At 43.6% G+C, this 19,255-nt stretch overlaps 1 protein-coding gene across 2 annotated transcripts in view; it reads right to left on the reverse strand.

Annotated features, from left to right (window-relative positions):
• The window catches only part of SH2D4B (SH2 domain containing 4B), a 121,914-nt gene extending 114,138 nt beyond the window's left edge, over positions 1-7,776 (reverse strand). For both annotated transcript variants that reach the window (XM_024209555.1, XM_024209564.1), the window contains exon 1: positions 7,593-7,776. In XM_024209555.1, the coding sequence (XP_024065323.1) occupies positions 7,593-7,776 (184 nt within the window). The remainder of the gene's footprint in view (positions 1-7,592) is intronic.
• Between the last annotated feature and the right edge of the window lie 11,479 nt (positions 7,777-19,255).

Genomic DNA, 19,255 nt, shown 5'->3' on the forward strand with positions numbered 1-19,255 from the left:
AGCAACCCAATAATTCAATAGTACTGTGAAATCGGATGGGCTTATTTCTTATTAAAGCAAGCATGACCTCAGCAAGTTCTTTGTTTTTGACATTGCTGAAGAGATCTGAATTTGATTTCTTATGTATTTAATGAGTTGTGTGTTTTGCAACAAGTTAGTATTTATGGCATGCATGTATTAAATACATGCTAAGACATAACGGTTCAGTTCAGGATAGGAGTTAGGTTCAGATAAGGGTTTGAATTCAAGGGTGAATAAGTGTTCAGGTTAAAATCTGACTGCATCAAAATCTCAAACTAGTCTCATGAGATTTCAACCCCTTATGATGGAAATCTAAGGGCTGATCCAACTTCCATTGAAGCCAAAGGAAATCTTGCCATCAATGTATGTTGGATCTGGTTCCTATTGAGAAATGTGGTGAAATTTCTGCTGTATCTCAATTGGAAATTGAAATAGTTCTCTGCTGATTTTGGTTCTGAATGCTGCTAAAAATTTTAAAGGGGCTCAAGTCTGATCTTTAATTCAAAGCAGTTGCCTTACTGGTAGATCAGAACTTAGATCATTACATGTATGACACTTTCAAGCCCCTTTACACTTCCAAAGCAGCCTAGGTAGTTTATACAAAGCAGCCTTAGTAAAATGAAAATCAGGCTCTTCAGCTAGGATCCTCAAAGATGGGAGTTAGGTGCATACAGATAAATGAGAGTTCAGTGCCTAATGTAGTGTCCACAGTATTTTCTATAGTAACCATTGGGAAGTAGAAGGGAGTACTGCTGACACTCTCTCTCTTACATACACACACAACAGTAATGATGTTGTATCCTCCAGCTTGAAATACTAGGGATTTTTGTTTACCATGAAGTGCTTTCATTCATCATCCAATGACTTTCTAACATTAATAGCCTTTAGATAAAGGGGTTATTTTCCAGCCATACTGTAATAAGCCCAGCTAATCTATTCCCAGCCATACTGGTTAAGGATAGGAGAATAGCAATACAGCTGTTACAAACCGTTCTTGACTGAGCCTCATGAATTGCAGCTCACAACAAATAAATGTCAGAATAAAGTAGCAGCAAACCAATATTCTCTCCTCTCCCACAAGCCTGTCCTTCAGCTGCTTAATTCAAGAGTTTTTGAAATCTCATTGCTGGTATTCAGACAGCTCCAAGCCACCTTGGCTCTGGATACTGCAGAGAAGTCTACATCAAAAGTGGCAGGGTCCTTCACTTAGTCCCAATTCAGACAAGATGGTTAAAGGACTGCTGCCTAATCAAATAAATATGTTTCTGTGCAAATGGCACAGCTGTCAGTCGACCTGAGCAAATCCCAAAGGGATCTTGAAGTTTCAAGGTGACTTCCTTTAGTGCTATTAGCACTCAGCAAAAAGGAAACCTGGCACTGTAAGCTTTGTATATTGCAATGGAAGGAAATATGCCCCTGCAGGAACCACCCAAGGAGTAGTTTGTAAATAAATTGGATCCAGAACATTAACCTCTCAGAAATTGGCTACATTCTCACTAGAAGTCCGTGCCATCCATCACTCACCTAATAAAATACATATTATATAGAATTATACTTAAAATAAATATGAACTAGTTCATGAATGTAGTGCCCAGCGGGGCCGGCTCCAGGGTTTTTGCCGCCCCAAGCAGCTCTCTCCCCCCCCGCCCCCCAAAAAAGCCACGATCACGATTTGCGGCACTTCGACGGGAAGTCCTTCGCTCCGAGCTGGAGTGAGGGACCCACTGCCGAATTGCCGCGGAAGAGCCGGACGTGCCGCCCCTCTCCGGTGTGGCCGCCGCAAGCACCTGCTTGGTAAGCTGGTGCCTGGAGCCGGCCCTGGTGCCCATGAAAGGAAAGGACTAATACTGCTGGCCTGCATCAAGCACAGTTGTGACTGGCATAGTGCAAGCTTCAGTCACACAGCTAGAACACTGCAATCCTGCACTGTAACATGTACCCTGCTACTGCAGCCTTGGGACTTCCTTGAGCAAAGACTGCTAATAGGGAAGCCATCAGAGTAGTCCTGTTACAGCTACTAAAGATGACTAATATAATCTCCTCCAGCCCTACAGAAAATCCTATAACATTCATTAGAAAGCACATAAGACTATTAAGCCAGTCAGTCAGTTTGCTTGGCGGCCTGAGCATTGTAACCCCCTTTTTTTCCTTTAAAAACGTCATTTAACAGAACATCCAGTTGACTTTGTCCATTGTACCAAGTGGAGATCAGATGGTCCAAACTGCATTCAACACCGTGCTAAAACTTTAAGAAAAAGCCACACTGATTCTCTAACAAATTCAAAATTTTTTGTTGTGTAAAAGCTGTAACTCAGCCATTTTCCATACACCGGTGGATGTTTTTAGAGATAAATCATTTCCTATTCCTTGATATATTAATGTATTTTTCTTTTGTAATTCTGTAATTATGCAAAAAGAACAGGAGTACTTGTGGCACCTTAGAGACTAACAAACACAAGTACTCCTGTTCTTTTTGCGGATACAGACTAACACGGCTGCTACTCTGAAATCTGTAATTATGGTTCCTAGAAGTGGACACAGTTTCTTTCAGGCTTTGAGGGAGCTGCATAAAACCGGGGTTTCTTAGTTGGTGATTTGATATCCCACAAGAAAATCTGGACAACCTTGAGAATTAGAGCAACATAAATGGGATGAAATCTAATAGTGCAAAGTCATGAACTTCAGGACTAACCACAAGAATATTTGCTATAAGCTGGGGACATATCAGTTGGAAGCGACAGAAGAGGAGAATGACCAATACACTCAGGTCTATCACAGGATGACGATGAGTTGCCAAAGTGATGCAACCATGAGAAAGTCTAATGCAATGCTAGGTCGCATCAGGTGAGGTATTTCCAGTACAGGTAGTGAAGCATTATTACCATTATTCAAGGCACTGGCAAGACCTTATCAGGAATACTGCATGCAATTCTGATCTCCCATGGTTAAGAAAGATGAATTCAAACTGGAACAGGTGCAGAGAAGAGCTACTAGGATGATCAGAGGAATAGAGAACCTACCGTATGAGAGGAGACTTAAAGAGCTTGGCTTGTTTCACCTAATCAAATTAAGGCTGCGGGGAGATAGGATTGTGCTCTGTAAATAGGTCAGAAGGATAAACATCAGAGAGGGAGTGGAATTATTTAAGTTAAGTGCCAATGTTGGCACAAGAACAAATGGCTATAAACTTCAATAAGTTTAGATTTGAAATTACATGAAGATTTCTAACCACAGGGGAGCGAAGCTCTGGAACAGCTTTCCAGAGGAGCAGTAGGGGCAACAACAACAACAACAAACAAACAAACAACACACACAACCCATCACCTTATCTTATTTTAAGACTGCACTTGATAAGATTATGGAGGGGATGGTATGAAGAGGTTGCCTACAATGGCATATGGCCCATCTGCAACTGCTATTAGCAAATATCTCCAATGGCCAGAGAAGGGACACTAGATGGGGAGGGCTCTGAATTACTACAGTGAACTATTTCCAAAGTGTCTGGTTGGCTTAGCTTAGAAGGTACAAGCCCACAAGTCACCAAGCGCACCTCCTGGAGCACTGCTTTCTGTACAGGCACTGATTAATAGGCCCAAGCTTGTTTGTTCTACAATCTCTTACAACATTCCAGCCCAAAGAGGTAAGGCTGCTAGCTAAGGCTAGCTTGTGTTTATATATTTCATCTTTCCCTCCCTTCCCCCACCATTAGACAGTTATGAAGAAACTGAGTTCCTAAATAACAATCCAAATTGTAGAAAAATGCCAGGATTAGCTTCTGTATTGGTAATACAGCTAAATATACTTACAGAAAGCATAGAAATGTAGGCCTGGAAGGGATCTTGATAAGTCATCTAGTCCAGTTCTCCACACTGAGGTGAACCTAAGTATTATCTAGACCATCCCTGACAGGAGTTTGTCTAGCTAACTGTTCTTAAAAATCTTGAATAATGGAGATTCCACAACTTTCCGGGGTATTTATTTCAGACCATTTCTCCAGTTGGTCAAGATCATTTTTAATTCTAATTCAAAGAAGGATGTTAGGTTGGTTTGACATGATCTATTCTTGACAAATCTGTGTCAATTTACTAACACCTTGTTATCCTCTAGGTGCTTTCAAACTGATTGTTTGATTATATGCTCCATTATCTTTTTGGGTGCCAAAATTAAATTGACTAGTCTATCATTCCCTGGGTTGTCCTTATTCCCCCTTTTATAGGCAGGTACTGTATTTGCCCTTTTCCAGTCCTCTGTGATCTCTCCTGTGTTTTACGAGTTCTCAAAGAGAATCACTAATGGTTCACAGATCTCTTCAGCCAGCTCTTTAAGTATTCTAGGCTATATTTAGGTCAGTCCCTGCCAACTTGAAGACATCTAACTTGTCTAAGTAATTATTAACTTGTTCTTTCCCTATTTTTGCCACTAGGTTCGTCCTCCAATCACTTTTCGGTGAAAACAAATAAAAAACTGAAACAAAAACACTTCATCCATTTCTATATTTTCTGTTATTGTCTTTCCCTCCTCATTGAGCTATGGACCGACCTTGCTGTTGGTCTTCCTCTTGCTTCTAATGTATCTAAAATGTTTTCCTGTTACCCGTTAGGTCCCTAGCTAGTTTAATCTTGTTTTGTGCCTTGGCCTTTCTAATTTTGTCCCTACATGCTTTTAATGTGTGTACAGTGTAAACCTTTGTAATCCTGACTCATGTCAGGCCAAAAGGCCAGGGAATTCAAGACCCATTTCTCACAGCTCTTCTAGGTGTCAAACTAACTACATGGCATCTGAGAAAAGCTAGGGCTTGATTCTCAACTCTGTTACAGTGGCTTTATACCAGTATAGTGCCACTGACTTCAACAGATTAACACCAGCATAAAACCAGTGTCATGGGATAGAGAATCAGACTTTTGGCAAAGGAAGCAGATGAAGCAACCCAAATCGCTCAGTCTGACAGGGAACTGAAGGAGGTGGTTGTGGCACTTCCAAGTTTCCTAGAAACTATTCAAAGAGGGAGAAATCCCTCATACTACTATATGGAGCAGGTCCCAAGCATAGGAAACCTCCTTTACATTCCAGTGGGAGCATGAAGAGGACTTCAGATTGCTACACAATGTGATCCAAAGAGTTCAGTATGTTCCAGAATGCGTGTTGGGAAAGATTCATACACTCATAGATTCTAAGGCCAGAAAGGACCACTAGATCATCTAGTCTGAGCTCCTGCATAAACACAGACTATAGAATTCCACCCAGTAATTCCTGCATGAGGCCCATCATTTCTGGTTGAACTGCAACACATTTTCCTTGCAAGAAGCCAGCTTCTAGGGGAGACCATTGACATTATATTACAGATCTGCATAATACTACTACTAAGCACTTTTTAATCCAAAGACCTCCAAGCAGGTCTGTATTATTATCCCCATTTCACAGATGGGGAAAGTGAGGCTCAGAGAAAATGACCTGCCCAAGGTCAACCAGCAGCAAAGCCAGGAATAGAACCCAGGTCTCCAGAGCCCTAGACTCTAGTTTGCATTGCCTCCTAATAAACCCAATTCATGTGAGGTTGAACAGTTAACACAGGGACTATCATATTAAAGGACTATAACCTTTTGTAATCCTTACCTATGTCAGCTGAGCTGACTGAGGGGGAAAAAAAACAACACCCCCCCCACACACATTTTCAGAGGAATTTAAGGGAGTTAGGCACCTACCTCCCATTCATCCCATTCCCCTTCCTTCCTTTTGAAAGTCCAGCACTCCTGCATGCCAGACATTTATTACAATACTCAAGGAACTAGCAAAACTGGTTGCCCAGTGGAGTAAGTGTTGAACGAAAGGTAAAAGAACATTTTCTGGAAAACCATCAGGATATCTTATAGTGGTAATTTGGGACAAGGAGTGTAAAATGGAGCTAGGTCACTGTGTTGCTTTACTCTGCATGTCCATGTGCAGACCTATGCACAGACATGTTCTATAGGTTCCTTTGTTGCTTTTCTCCCTCTTTCTTTGTAAATCAGAAAATTAGTTACATAGAAAAAAGTCTACTGCACTATAATGCTGAATAGGATTAATATATAATTTATATATGGAAATTTAGATGTCAGCATGACAAATTGTCATATAAATAGTTTTGCCGTTAGATTTTTCTGCATCTGTCTTCCTCAGAGAATGAGTGTAATGCAGATTATCTTGACACTATAATATTGTTTTGGTCTGTGGGTCTGAATTGCATTTCTAATTTTTTCCTCAGCTACAAATCAAAGTAAACAAGCTTTGTGTACTATATGAAAGAAGCAGTATAGAGGTGATCTTTTGTAGGAGAAGCCCCTTTACAGTGTGTTTAAGAACTTGTTCAGGAGGCAAATAGAAAATTAAGTAAAATAGGATTCTCCAGGCCCTCATGTTGATAACAGTGAGGGACAATTTTAGCCCATTTGCTGCTAATCCATAGGATAGTAGTGTATCTGCACTCCCCGCTGGATTTTGCTTTAAGAATACCTTTGTACGTTAACATCCTGTCATTTTTTGAGGGCCTGATCCTGCAATTGTTCCAATTAGTCTATAGGATCAGTTACGAGTAAAGCATACAATCAGGGTAAAGACCCAGCTTGAAGGTGTAAAGCATCCAAAGGGATGTACTCAGCACCATGCAAGAACAGGCCATATGCTACTTAAAGCACAAACACGCTTGGTTAAGCCCTGAAACCTACACTTATATCTAGTACCCAGAACCAAGACTTGTACCCCAGTTGCGTCTTAATGTAAGCAGCACATATATGCTCATCTTGGAATTCTGCAATAGCAAAGCACAGAGCTGGCTAATTAGTGACTGAAGAAAAGACTTATTCTGAGCTTCGGCTTTGTCCAATTAATTGTGAGCCTTAACATATTTTCTGAATCCCTGCAATGATGGATAAACCTTCCATACTAGCAAGGGGTGATGGGTTATGGAGAAAAAGATTGAGCTCAGCAGATGAAAAAGTTACATGTAACCCACAATCACACCTTTGCACAGAAATGACAATGCTGTATCCTTTGTCTCCATACACAAGAACTTTTGGGGGTAAGTCCAGGATTCTGCAATCCTATAGCATTTTCCATCTAAGGTTACAAACATGAATTCTCTCAACACCCATCAGTTTCTGGAAACCAGACACCCAATCATCATTAGGAACTTTTGAAAATTTTGGGCAGACATTAAAGGCTAGGTTATGACCATAGGCACCCCCCTGGGCAGCGGGTAGTGCTTAAACTGCCCTGCCATGGCAATAGCACTGGGAGGCATTGTGCTCCAGGGCAGCATCTAAATGGAAATTTCCTCACTTGATTCTGCCTTTTTGGATTAGTAAATTACTGTTGGTCTATAGCAGCAATAGGACTACCTACCCTAAGATAGTGCTGGTTCTCTGGTCAGTGAACGGAGGGCAGCGCATTGGAGCTAAGCTTCCACCCATTCCCCTGCTCTAGCCACTTGGCAACACTACCCCAAGTGGTCTCATCCATCTACAGAGTGCCTTACAGCCTATCTTGTTCCTCTATATCACATAGGCCCGTCTCAGCCCACATCCACAAAAGCTTACTTTGCTTGAATCTCGCTGTCCTTTTCAGCGCAGCTTCCTCTCTTTGTTCTTTTTCCTCCCTTTCCCTCCAACGCCTTAGCTGCTCTTCCCTCATTTTGTAGAACAGGATGTGCTTCTGCTCTTCATTCAGTTCTGCCAGGAGCTCAGGGTCAATGTACATATCATGCAAAATTTGTTGCAGCATGGCGATTCACAAAACCTCCCACAGCACTCGCGACAGCCCCCAAAAATCACACCTACAGCACTCCACAAAGCAACCCAAACCAAGAGAACTCTCCCAACGGCTGCCTGCCCGGGAGAGATTCGGATTCTTCTTCTGTCCCTCTTTCATACACATGCTCTGCTCCCCTTCCCTGATCGATGACAGAATTCCCTGGGCATCTCACCCACTGAAGACAGCAACAGGTGTCAAGTGAAGAAAGGGGGGAGGAAATGAAAAGGCCAGGTGAACAATGAGAAGCCACTTGTGTGAACTTTACTGCAAGGAGATAAAAAAACAAAATACAACAGCAAATTCCAGAATGGGCATGAATAAGCAGAGAAACCTCAGTGCAAAGGGAGGCACAGGTTACAGCACTATTTCTGCTGAACCGGTTCCCATTCTGCAGCAGTGCACTCCCAGTGGTGTAGTGTTGTTGGGTTCAGAGCGATGACATGGCTAAAAGTAACAGTTACACTGGCACTATCTATGTCACTCCAGCTCCCTTGGGAAATTGATCTCCGATAAGAGAGGAAACTAAGTTTGCACTATATTTCCTAGTCTAATCTCCCTAACCAGTCTCAGTAGGGTGTGCCACCCCATCATCATCATTGCCTCTCACGTTTACTTAGAGCCAACAGACATGGTGATTCAGCAAACTGACTAAAGAGGATTTAAAGGGAAAAGTAGAGGCAACAGAAGCCATGAGATTCTTATCACTTTATAAGTAGCGAATTAATATTAACTAGACAAGAGGCAGTTCTCCACAGTTCATGTGGACTATGTAACCCTCTTGTGTTAATTCATTTGTCCACTTTGACTGGAGAAAGATATGTTTACTGTTCAAGCAAGTTATGCCATTACATAGTAAAAAGTCACTTCACTGATCTCAATAAAACACTAGTATTTTAGCAATCGATCCAACAGCAGTTTAATTTATTTTTTTTTAAATCCAGTCAAATTCCAAAGCCAATTTTCATTTAAGTGTGCCTATTTTCTCTGGGGAACAGGTTCATTTTTAGTGGAAAAGGAGCCTTTTTTTGAGCAAAACCAAAACACGGCTATTTCTGCATTTGTAGCAAAATGCAAATAAACTCACATTTTGCGCTGTTTCCCCTCACTTTGTATGTATTTCACAGGCCTCTATTTTAGCACTCGTCAGTCTAAAAATAGGGCTGAATGCACACAGGCCATTGGAGAAGCAGAAACACAGCCTGACTGATTTGAGTCAGGCTCCTCAGCAGGCTCTAGCAGCTGCAGGAGGAAGTGCAGCTGCTGCTCGCAGCTGAGCGAGACATGACATACAGTCCAAACTGCAGGAATACATGTCAGGCAAGATGCCTTATACTTGGCAAGAGTGACCCTAATACCCCTAGACCTCAGCACCTGGTCCCAACAACCCACTGCTTCCTTCCCCAGTTTGGGGCCACCACATGGGACTGGAGTTCCCCCCACTGACTGTCTCTCTCCTTCGCCCTCTAACATTCCTCTCCCCGCCCCCCACATCCCCAGTGAGCTGGGCTGCATTGATAGTCCTCCTCCCCTCCCAGGACCGTGTGGTCCTTCCACTTTCTGGGAGAGACAGAAGGAGCAGCTGGCCATGCTCCCCAATCACACAAACACGGCTCCAGAGGCTCACTCCCACCTCTGGGATAACCATTTTCTCCTAGTGCCTGCTGATTTAGTTAGTTCTGTATCATGGACTGCTAACATTGAGCTATAATTCTCAAGGTTCAGACCCGGCTGGTGATGCATGATTGGGGAGGGGGAGGCTGTTACTGCACCTAATAGAATTGTCTTCACTTTTTTCCTTTAAAAACGGATCTAGGGAATTAAATACAAAAAACTTTGTTAAAAGAACATTGGTTAGGTTGCAAAGTCAAGCACTTGAAAGTTAGGAAATTCCAGATTTATAATTGCCTGTGCAACGTTAATTCTGCCCCCTTGTATGTTGGTATTATGATGATGTCTTTAATTACATAGCCACATACTATTTTTTCCACAGGATTCTGGCCTCGAAGGACATAGCGTAGGTACTGATATGGCTCACCATTACCATAGTATCTGAACATTTTAAGGTATATTTACCCTCAAAAAAACCCTCTGAAGTAGCAAAGTGCTATTATCCCCATTTTACAAACAGGAAATTGAGATATGAGGAACTGAGGCCTAGAGACAGACTAAGTGAGTTTATTCTGGTTTCTCAAGTATCAGGCTAGAACCCTACTCACAGGGACCAGCCTTCCTTCATATAAAAGCATAAACACACACTCTTCAATTTAAAAGGAATCTATTGCTTCTGGGTTTCTAATAGATTATAGTTAAACAGAAAACATCTGTACCCTCATTTCTAGAGATGAGCCTGAACCAAAACCCAGAATCCAAACAGACTATCGCAAACAGATGGAAGTTTGGATCTGGATACAGATTCATATCTGAACTTGAGTAGCTATAGCCACCTCTCTCTGGATCAAACCAAAACCCCAAGTCCCAAAGGACCAGAGCTTTGCAGAAGTTCAGAATGACCCCCATGATTTGCAGTTCAGAGCCTCTCTTATGTTGCAATGTAGGAATTTTGTCTCATAAAACAATGTTTTGGGTGGAAAGGAGTGGGGAGAAAGAAAAATGCAGTTTGGCAAGGAAGCACCTGGGGAAAGAGGAATATATTGCCACTTCTTTCTCCTCTGTTACTTGCTCGTGTATTCAAGGAGAAGCCCTGGGGGATCTGGCCTTAGTTTCTCTGTTTTTACACAATTATATTACAATTATGGCTTCACATTTTGGTACTAACTGAAAGAGACTCACCCTTGCAAAGGCTTCAGGGTAGGTGATTTTTCTGCTGTTCCCATTCTTCATATTTTTTATTTGATTTTATTTGACTTCACAGACCAGAAGTCAAATCCTTATCACAAGCTACCACAATGTGAAGAACAAACTCTTCATCAAGGAGTATGTGCATTTAAGTGTGATAAGGAGAGAGAGGCATCCCTGAGTTGCATAATACATCCAACTGCTGGAAAAGCTACAGGTATTTTGCAGGAAGATGAACCGAAGTACAAGGCAATATGTACCCAAGTATTGAGATAACCACTGAGTATTCCTGAAAATGCCAGGTCTTTTGGGTGACCAGTCACATAGTAAGAAAAATGAAGTATTTAAGTCCCAGTTTTAGGCTCCATTGCAATCCTCAAAACTCCCACCATAGCCTGTAGGCACCTAACCTCTATCAGTGACTAAATTTTCAGGGTAAAAATTCCCCTCAGTGCTTAAGTTTCTGCCTCTGAGCACATGCACTGCTGCCTTGCTGTAGGCATGCAGGCACCTGCCACCGGAGCCTTAGGTGTTGATCCACCTAATTAACACGCAGGGTAGATCCAGCAGGCAAGTGCAGAGGCCGCCTACCAAATTGGGTTCTATTCAGAATTGGGGGAAGAGGTTGTTTACTGCCCACATTATGATTTGTAGCCTAGTGGTTAGAGCACTCTCCTGGGAAGTGGAAGACCTAGGTTCAATCCTCCCCCCCCCCCCCCCCCCATGTATAGGGAGAGAAAAAAAAATTGACTAGGGGATCTCTCACCACTCACAAGAGTGCACGCTAACCACTGAGCTATGGGGTTTTCTGGTGTGAGGCTCCCTCAATCTCTCCTGTTGAAGCTGTTCCACTGTGGATAATCAGAGTAATTGGAGCACGGTACTGGACCCTGAGTCTCCATATGGGTGCCCTAACTACCAGGCTACCAAGTCATTCTTACTCTCTCTCTCTGGCCCAGTGACATTTTGTGGATCCGAACCTTAGTACCTCCTGAGGGCAACTCGGTACTCCAAACCCTATTGGCTTCCATAGGAGTCGACGGGACCCAGCCTCCTCTTCCAGGAAGTATTGCAGGAGAGAGGCTTGTATTACTAGGAATGAAAAGCAGCTCCCTTCCCCACACCAAACTAGCAATGCTAAGGAATGGGTGATATAACATTAGCCACTGATCAGTCATGTGGCAGGAGTATAAACTTTTGTAACCTTGAGTCAGGGCACGTGACTCAGGCCAGGCAGTGAAGTTCAATCTCTTACCAGTGCTCCAGTATGTCACATTATTATAGCTGTCACAAGCCCTTTCAGAATCACTTCCACTCTTTTTGAAAGAGAATTTGGCCCTCACTGCTCCCTGAGGAATGATCCAGTTCCTCCACTGCTAATTTTTCCAGCAAGGATGAGAAGATCTATCAGATTTTAATTGTTCTATCATGTAGTAATAAGCATCATATGGAAGCTGGATTGTGGGAAAGTTTTCCCTCCACCTCTGTATGCCAGCTGTCTTTGCCAGGCCAGTTCACACAAAGCTTCCCCTTTCGCTTTGCTACCCTCTCAGATGCACTTTCCTCAGACACCGATTTCCACAGTTGGCAGGTCAAATGCAAAAATCTTCCTGCATAGTTGTAACTCTTTGTCCAGCCAGGGCAGGATAATTTTAGAAAAAAGCACTAGGCTTCACACATTGCTTCTGTCTCTTCATAGGAAACATCCTTTTGGATAATAATGCCTCTCTCACACTTGATATTTAGTTTTACATGTATGTTTAAGCCACAAATGCACAATGGAGCATCAGGAATGTGTTAGCTTGGTTACCGTGCCTTATGCTATAATGAAGGTGTGCCAACAGAGATGTTTATAGATATATATAGATAGATATATATACAGATAGATATATACACACACACACACTGTCCTCTCCCTTCATTGGGCCACAAGAATACAGTCTTCTATAAAGACTATATAACAAATTCAGAAAAGAATTGACGGATGCTCATGTGAAAGTGACAGCTAGCAGCTAAATGTTCAGAGAAGCCAATGAAACTGATCTAAACCCATCATGCTTTAAGTCAAAATGAATGAGGAGCAGTAACTGACTTCCTTGCATAGCTAAGAATTGTTCCTAATTAGACTTATCTGGTCAGCTGCTTTCTCCAGCAGTGGCATTAGGAGGGTTTCCTTGTTTATGCTGTGATAAGGGGACCAACCTAATAGAGCATTGGCTTACCTCATTGAGGATGTGACATTGAGAAGGAGACAGAAGTATTGCACATCTCTTAGCTATGCCATCAAAGTGATTCTGCGGACAGTACATAAAGTGCTCCCAATGCTGTCCAAGCAAACCTCTGACAAGATATTAGCCTCCCCAAAATGGATTCTCAGTGTTGCCAATTCTTGCAATTTTGTCATCAATCTCACAATATTTGATGTTTTTCTTAGTGCCCTGGACCCTGGCATCATGCAACTACAACAGAATCTGTGCTTTCATTTAAAAAAAGAAGAAGAAGAAAGAAAAGTAAGTTTCTAATCCTAATGGTTGTGGAGAAAAGCTTGAAAACGTGACCCATAAAGGTTCAAAAGCCAGAAGGCAAATAAAAAGAACTCCAAATTATTATTATTTTTTAAAATATGATTTTTAGGGCCTGAGTCATGATTTTTGAATGCTTGTGTTTGCCAATACTGGATTCCAGCCACATCCCTATGCTGGAATAGAACATCTACTGAGCAGGAGAATAATTCAGAAGAGAAACAAGGGACCATGGGCAAGCACGGCTCTCCTTCCTTTGTAAAGTGGAGTTCCCCATTGAAGCCAGAACTAGCAGAGAAGTCAGATGTTGAATGTAGACATTTGAGGTCAGGCTGGAGCCCAGGCTCTGAGACCCAATGAGGGGGAAGGGTCCCAGAGCCCAAGTTCCTGCTTGAGCCTGAACATTTACACCGCAATTGTATAGCCCTGCAGCCCAAGTCAGCGGACCTGGGCTGGTGTTTTATTGCAGTGTAGACATACACTTAGTTCACCAGTTCAAATCAAGCTAGAGTCATGGCTGAAAGTCATTACCATCAGACTCCTACTTCATGGCCTATGCAGAACAAATAATATTATACCAGTGTCTAGCAGACAGCTGTTCTCATCACGAAACTGCCACCACAACTGGCATCCTAACTGGCAGTCCCACAACTGGGGCTGATTGGAGACTGAAGTACCCTTTTATCCCTAAAGGTGTCCCTCTGCGTGGCAGCATGGATGTGTCAGGCTGCTAGTGCCTCCTTAAGCTGTAGATGTTGTGTGGCTAAACGGAGGACATGAGTCCATGGCACTGTCACTTCAGCACCTTTTGAGAATACTAAGTTGACACAAAGCTGGTTTAGGGTGGGGGTTTTAGAATGTGTTTAACTGGATAAGTCATGCTTGTTTCCTCATCCATTTTCTTTCTGAAGTGTGCACTGTCCCAGCCCCAGAGCTGACTAGCATTCTGACAGGACAAGTGCTGATGCAGCAGAATAGGATTGCCAGTCAGTTTTTATGACATACCCATATAAACCTACCTCAGTCATGTAATTTACATAAGTGTTCAGTTATAATCCACAGATGGTAAATCAAGATAGCAAATAACCCTTCCCCTTGCAATAGGGGGCAGAGAAAAGAATGACAGAGCAAACATAAAACCAGGCATTCGTGGATGTTTTTCCATGCAGTGAATTTGGCAGCCTAACCCTGGGGGGGGAGGGTTGTTTGTTTTTTGAAGGGGTGGCAGTGGTATGTACAGTATTTATAATTTGGCAAGTCCTGGAGTGTAACTGCTTGTCAGCATCAGAGCATCAGAATAAAATGATTTTGGGGGGGCTGGTGAGGGGGGGGCTGAAAATGTGAAAGAAAGAAAGATAAAATTCACATTTTGTTCGAGGCCTTCTTCACAAAAGATTCTCATCAGGAGAAGCAAATGGATTAGAGCACTCACCAAAACAAACCATTGCTGTGTCTGATGTGCACAGACATCACTGTCAATTAGAAAAATGGAAAGAGACAGTCCTGGACATTTTTTTCCTCCTTAATTATGGATAGACTGGTTGTTCAACCCTATTTTTACTTCAAACAGCCATAGTCAAGTCTGTGGCTCCCTCTAAGGGCTAAAGTCAGCTGTGCTTCAAAGATGCAGGAAGGCAACCAGGGCAGGAATGTTGCTTAACAGCATACTGCAGAAGGAATCAGAATTTTAAATAAACACACAAAAATGAAGAAAAGCAAACAATTCAATTATGCATGTTGCCAATCTTAAAGGAAGAAGATTGGAGGGTTTTTTTGTTCCACCATTTCTAGTACATGCACATATTGGTTGTTCTTGTAAACTGGGGACAGCAAACCCATCTGTTCTCCAAAGGACATACATGGTATGCAGCAAAAAAGAATTCCAGATTCCTGTCACTGCATGTGCTTGAAGAATTCACTGATTCTGCAATTACTTCCCTTAAGGATTTTATTTTATTCATTTGTTCAGGACTGTGTACTTAATTCAACTACTTAAGATTGGAGCCTGGCAATCATAGGTCAACATTTCAGGAGGGCCTCTGTTCCTTGCATTAGCTCCACATGAGCTCATTAGCAAAAGGCACTTAGGAAAGCATCTTTCAGTCCTCTGTTGTAACTGCTTGGCTATGTAGTGCTTTCCATCCCCTGCTGGGTTGCAAAGACTGTATACCATGTAGTCTAGAATACTGAAGCAACTAAAAAGATCCTTCATCTAGAAAAGTGCTTGTTAAGTGACCAGTTGAGAATAGCACATCGAAGTGAGATGAAGGTACATTTATTTTACTGTGGCTTTATTTTTCCATGTTTCTGAGTGGGACTGCAGACACTAGCTAGACTGCCAGCACTATGGGGCAGGGATCATGACATCAGGTACTACCAAAATAAAAATAATGAAAAAAAAAGTTTTATATAGCAAGCACGGAAGAAAATGGATTTGAAAAAGGCTTTAATCCTAAAGAGATAAAATGCAGTACAATATCAAACAAATTAGTAAAGATGGATGGGAGGGGCTTGATTCTCTTCTCATTTACATTGCTGAAAGTCAGGAGTGATGGCCTGAAGACCATGCTTTTAAACAGAATAAGGACAGTTTACACCAACCAAAGAGTGGAGCCAACAAAGGAACATATATGTAAATGAGAAGATAATCTATATTTGTATATATAGGAGCCCTATGAAACACTTCTGGCACCCTGGTTAAGGTTTAAATCATTGCACCATTGCAACATTCATTAGCTCTTGAGACCTAGCTCCTGGGTGGGTGTGGCTATTATAGAAGAGCCCTGATAATTGGTCCAACATGCACATCAGCAAAGCCAATAAAGAGCTTTAAAATTCATTGACAGTTTTATACCCCTTTTCAGTATGAATACTTGGCAATTCTCTAGGTGCTTTCTTCTGAGCATTTCCAAGCACTGGGATATTAATTAAAAAGACTCCCAATACACCTGGGAAGCATGTATGTTTTGTTATGCTCATGCCACAGATGAGCAAAAGGACACATAGGTGAAGAGAATTCCCCATGTCAGCTCCATTACAGACTTGGAAATAGACTCAAGGACCAGTCTTCCAACCACTATACCACACTTCCTCTGTTAAGAATATAGATGCATGCCTTTTTGCAATATGGAAGACAGAAGCACACCCAAAGCTTCAGCCCTTATTTTTAACCCACAAAGGGAGTGCCAGCAAATCTGCAGTGGAGAGGTCTCCAGATGGCAGAGGTAGGAGATATGGATTGCTGAAGTGGAAGTGAATCATTCATCTGTTCTCATCTCAAAAATGAGACATTCCTAGAGTAAATTTAAGACTTCCTAAAAGGACAGATATTCTGGATATCAAGAAAAAAAGTTATAGGAATTAATACAAAGAAAACTTTATTTGCAGTACAGGATTTCAAAGAATAGAGTGATCTACTGGTAATCAGTCTACTAACACAAGGAGAGGTTTTAGGTGAATTCAGTGCTTTGTAACACTGATTGCCCTCAGTAAAAGTCAGTTCAGCATTAGTTTTGCCTAGCAGCAGTTCCACCACACAAGATGACTTTAGATATGTCCCTTTGTGTCCCCTGCCACCACTGTTCTACATCTGATTACTCTGGGGCCTGTGCAATTCTGCATAGTTCAGCAAAATTTCTCAAAGCTTTGACAAGTTAGTCAGAAAGGGCAGCACTTCAATTTTTGTTCCAATTGGTAGTGGGCCTTTGAAATTCTGACCTACATTACAAAGGGCCGACGTTAATACAACCGTGTGAACTTCCCTACCCATAGTTTACAGAGTTTTTGTGATTTCCCTCCCTCCATAGTACTATATACGGATTCAACCTGAATATTAATATCTATGCAGTGCCATTAGATAAACTCAGTTGAAAATAAGTGAGTGTGCCACACACTTAGCAGGTCCTGTGACATTTTTCCACACCTGGAGAGGAACTTACACCTTGACCCTGGATGACTGTTATTGTAGGTTAAAGGAAACAAGAAAGAACAAAAATAGAGGCTCCATAAGACAGGGCACAATGTGTGGCCCCCTCAGGCTGCATCTGAACTGTACACAAAATCGCAGCTGACTTCAGCAGACTCCTAGAAATTTAAAGGCACAGTTCAGAGGGCAGAGAAAAGGTTACAGATGACTAATACATAGCTACCTAGCACCAGAGGTCCCTGCCATATTTTGCATAAAAAACATTTGGGCCACATTCTTCTCTCATTTGTACTGTGTACCTCTGTGGTGTTATTCCCTATTTACACAGGAGTAATCAAGCTCTTTGGGCCAGTTCCTCTGCTAAGGAGGAAATCTTCTAAGTGCATTAAAGAATGCAATCGATCAGGGAGATAGTTATGGCTTCCTGAGTTTCTGCATGCCTTTGACCTGGCTTTGACATAAGTTATAACAGCCTGGGAGCTGCTCTAACCTGCCACGCTGGGGATACCCAGAGTACAGTGCGCCCCTGCCCCACCCCTTATAACAGACCAGAAAGCTACCCTCCATAGATGTAGGCTGGCCATGGCCATCCAGGCATATGTGATCCCCTCAGGGTTAATTTTATACTTTATATTTAGGACTGAAGCACCCTTAGCACCAACTGGTACAAAATACAATAGTCCCTCTTCCCAGGAGTAGAAAGGTCCCTGTAGCATAGGAGTAGGCTGATTCTTTCCCCCAATCGATGTGGGGCTCTGAAGTGGAATGAATTGACTCCTGATGCCCAACTGCTAGGATTTTTCAGTCTTAAGACTGTATGAACCTCTTCTTTGCTCCTCCCAATGTGACTTCTAGAATGGAGACGTCAGCCAAGAAAAAAACTGTACATGCAGGTGGCTAGCCCCAGCTTGCTTTAGCACATCACATCAGACTCGCTGAATTCCTCCACTTTCACTTCCAGGCAGGGCCAGTGTAACCACTAGGCGAACTAGGCAGCCGCCTAGGGCGCCAAGATTTGGGGGGCACCAAAAAGGGGTGCCCCCCAATTTTTTTTTACATTATTGCTCCCGGTGGGCAGGGCCAGCTTTAAGCCGGTTCGACCCATTCCCCGGAATGGGTCCTGCGCCTAAGAGGGCCCCACAACATCCGGGGCTGCCAGCGGAGCGGGGGGGGGAAAAAAAAAAAAAGCCGCGTCCTGCTTCTCCCCCCTCCCTCCAGCGCTTGCGCCGCCATACAGCTGATCAGCGCAAGCCTGGGAGGGACAGGTGAGGAGGAGGAATGTGGCGTGCTTGGGGAAGACGCAGGGCCAGGGCAGGGTTTTGGGGAGGGATCCAATGGGGCAGTGAGGGGGCGGGGCGGGGGCGGGGCTAGGGCGGGGATTTGGGGAGGGATCCAATAGGGCAGGGAGGGGGCGGGGCCGGGTCGGAGTTGGGGCGGGGGGGGGAACGAGACAATTCATGTCCCGGCGTGGGGCCCCGCACCTGCTAAAGCCGGCCCTGCCGGCGGGGGGACAGGCTGCTCGCAGCCACATTAGCACCTACCTCTGTGGGCATCCTCTGCAACCGCGGGCCCCACCACCTCCCTCCACCGTGCCCCACATCACTGCCCGCCCCTGCCCCCCCCCCCCCCCCGCCATCGCTCCCTAGCCTGCTCCCTCCGGCTCTGGCAGTCCTGGACCCCCTGCCGCAGCAGTGTCTGCTGCCCAAGGGCTGTCGGCTGCAGATGGGAGCGGGTGACATCAGCCTGCCTGCAACTGGCCCTATTGACAGCAATGCAGTGGTGGGAAGGGAGGCCGGGGCGGGGGGAAGCAAGAGAAGACCGTGACCACCGGTCCACCTGCGGGGGTGGATCATGGCCCTGCCAGAGGATACAGGGTTAAAGAGCTGCAAAAGTGTAACTGTCCTCAGCACGTGCCACCTTCCAAGGCTTCATCCCCATCCATCCCAGCAGCCCTGTGGAGCAGGTAAATAGAGCAGTCCATATTTGGGGAAACTGAGGCAGGGAACACGGACGTGACTTGCCCAAGGTCACCCAGGGAGTCATTATCGGAGTCCTGCTTTGAACACAGGAGATCCAGGCTCCTAGTTTTGCGCTGGCTCAGACCATTAGACCAGAGGCCTTCAAGCCCTGAGCTCTGCACCTGCCTACATAAGATATTAATCTGGGATTCAGGGGCAGCACACTGCAAGTTTTCAGTGAAGAAACA

Source organism: Terrapene carolina, unplaced genomic scaffold, assembly GCF_002925995.2.
Source record: "Terrapene carolina triunguis isolate 2854851 unplaced genomic scaffold, T_m_triunguis-2.0 Scaffold146, whole genome shotgun sequence".
Taxonomy (NCBI): Eukaryota; Metazoa; Chordata; order Testudines; family Emydidae; genus Terrapene; species Terrapene triunguis.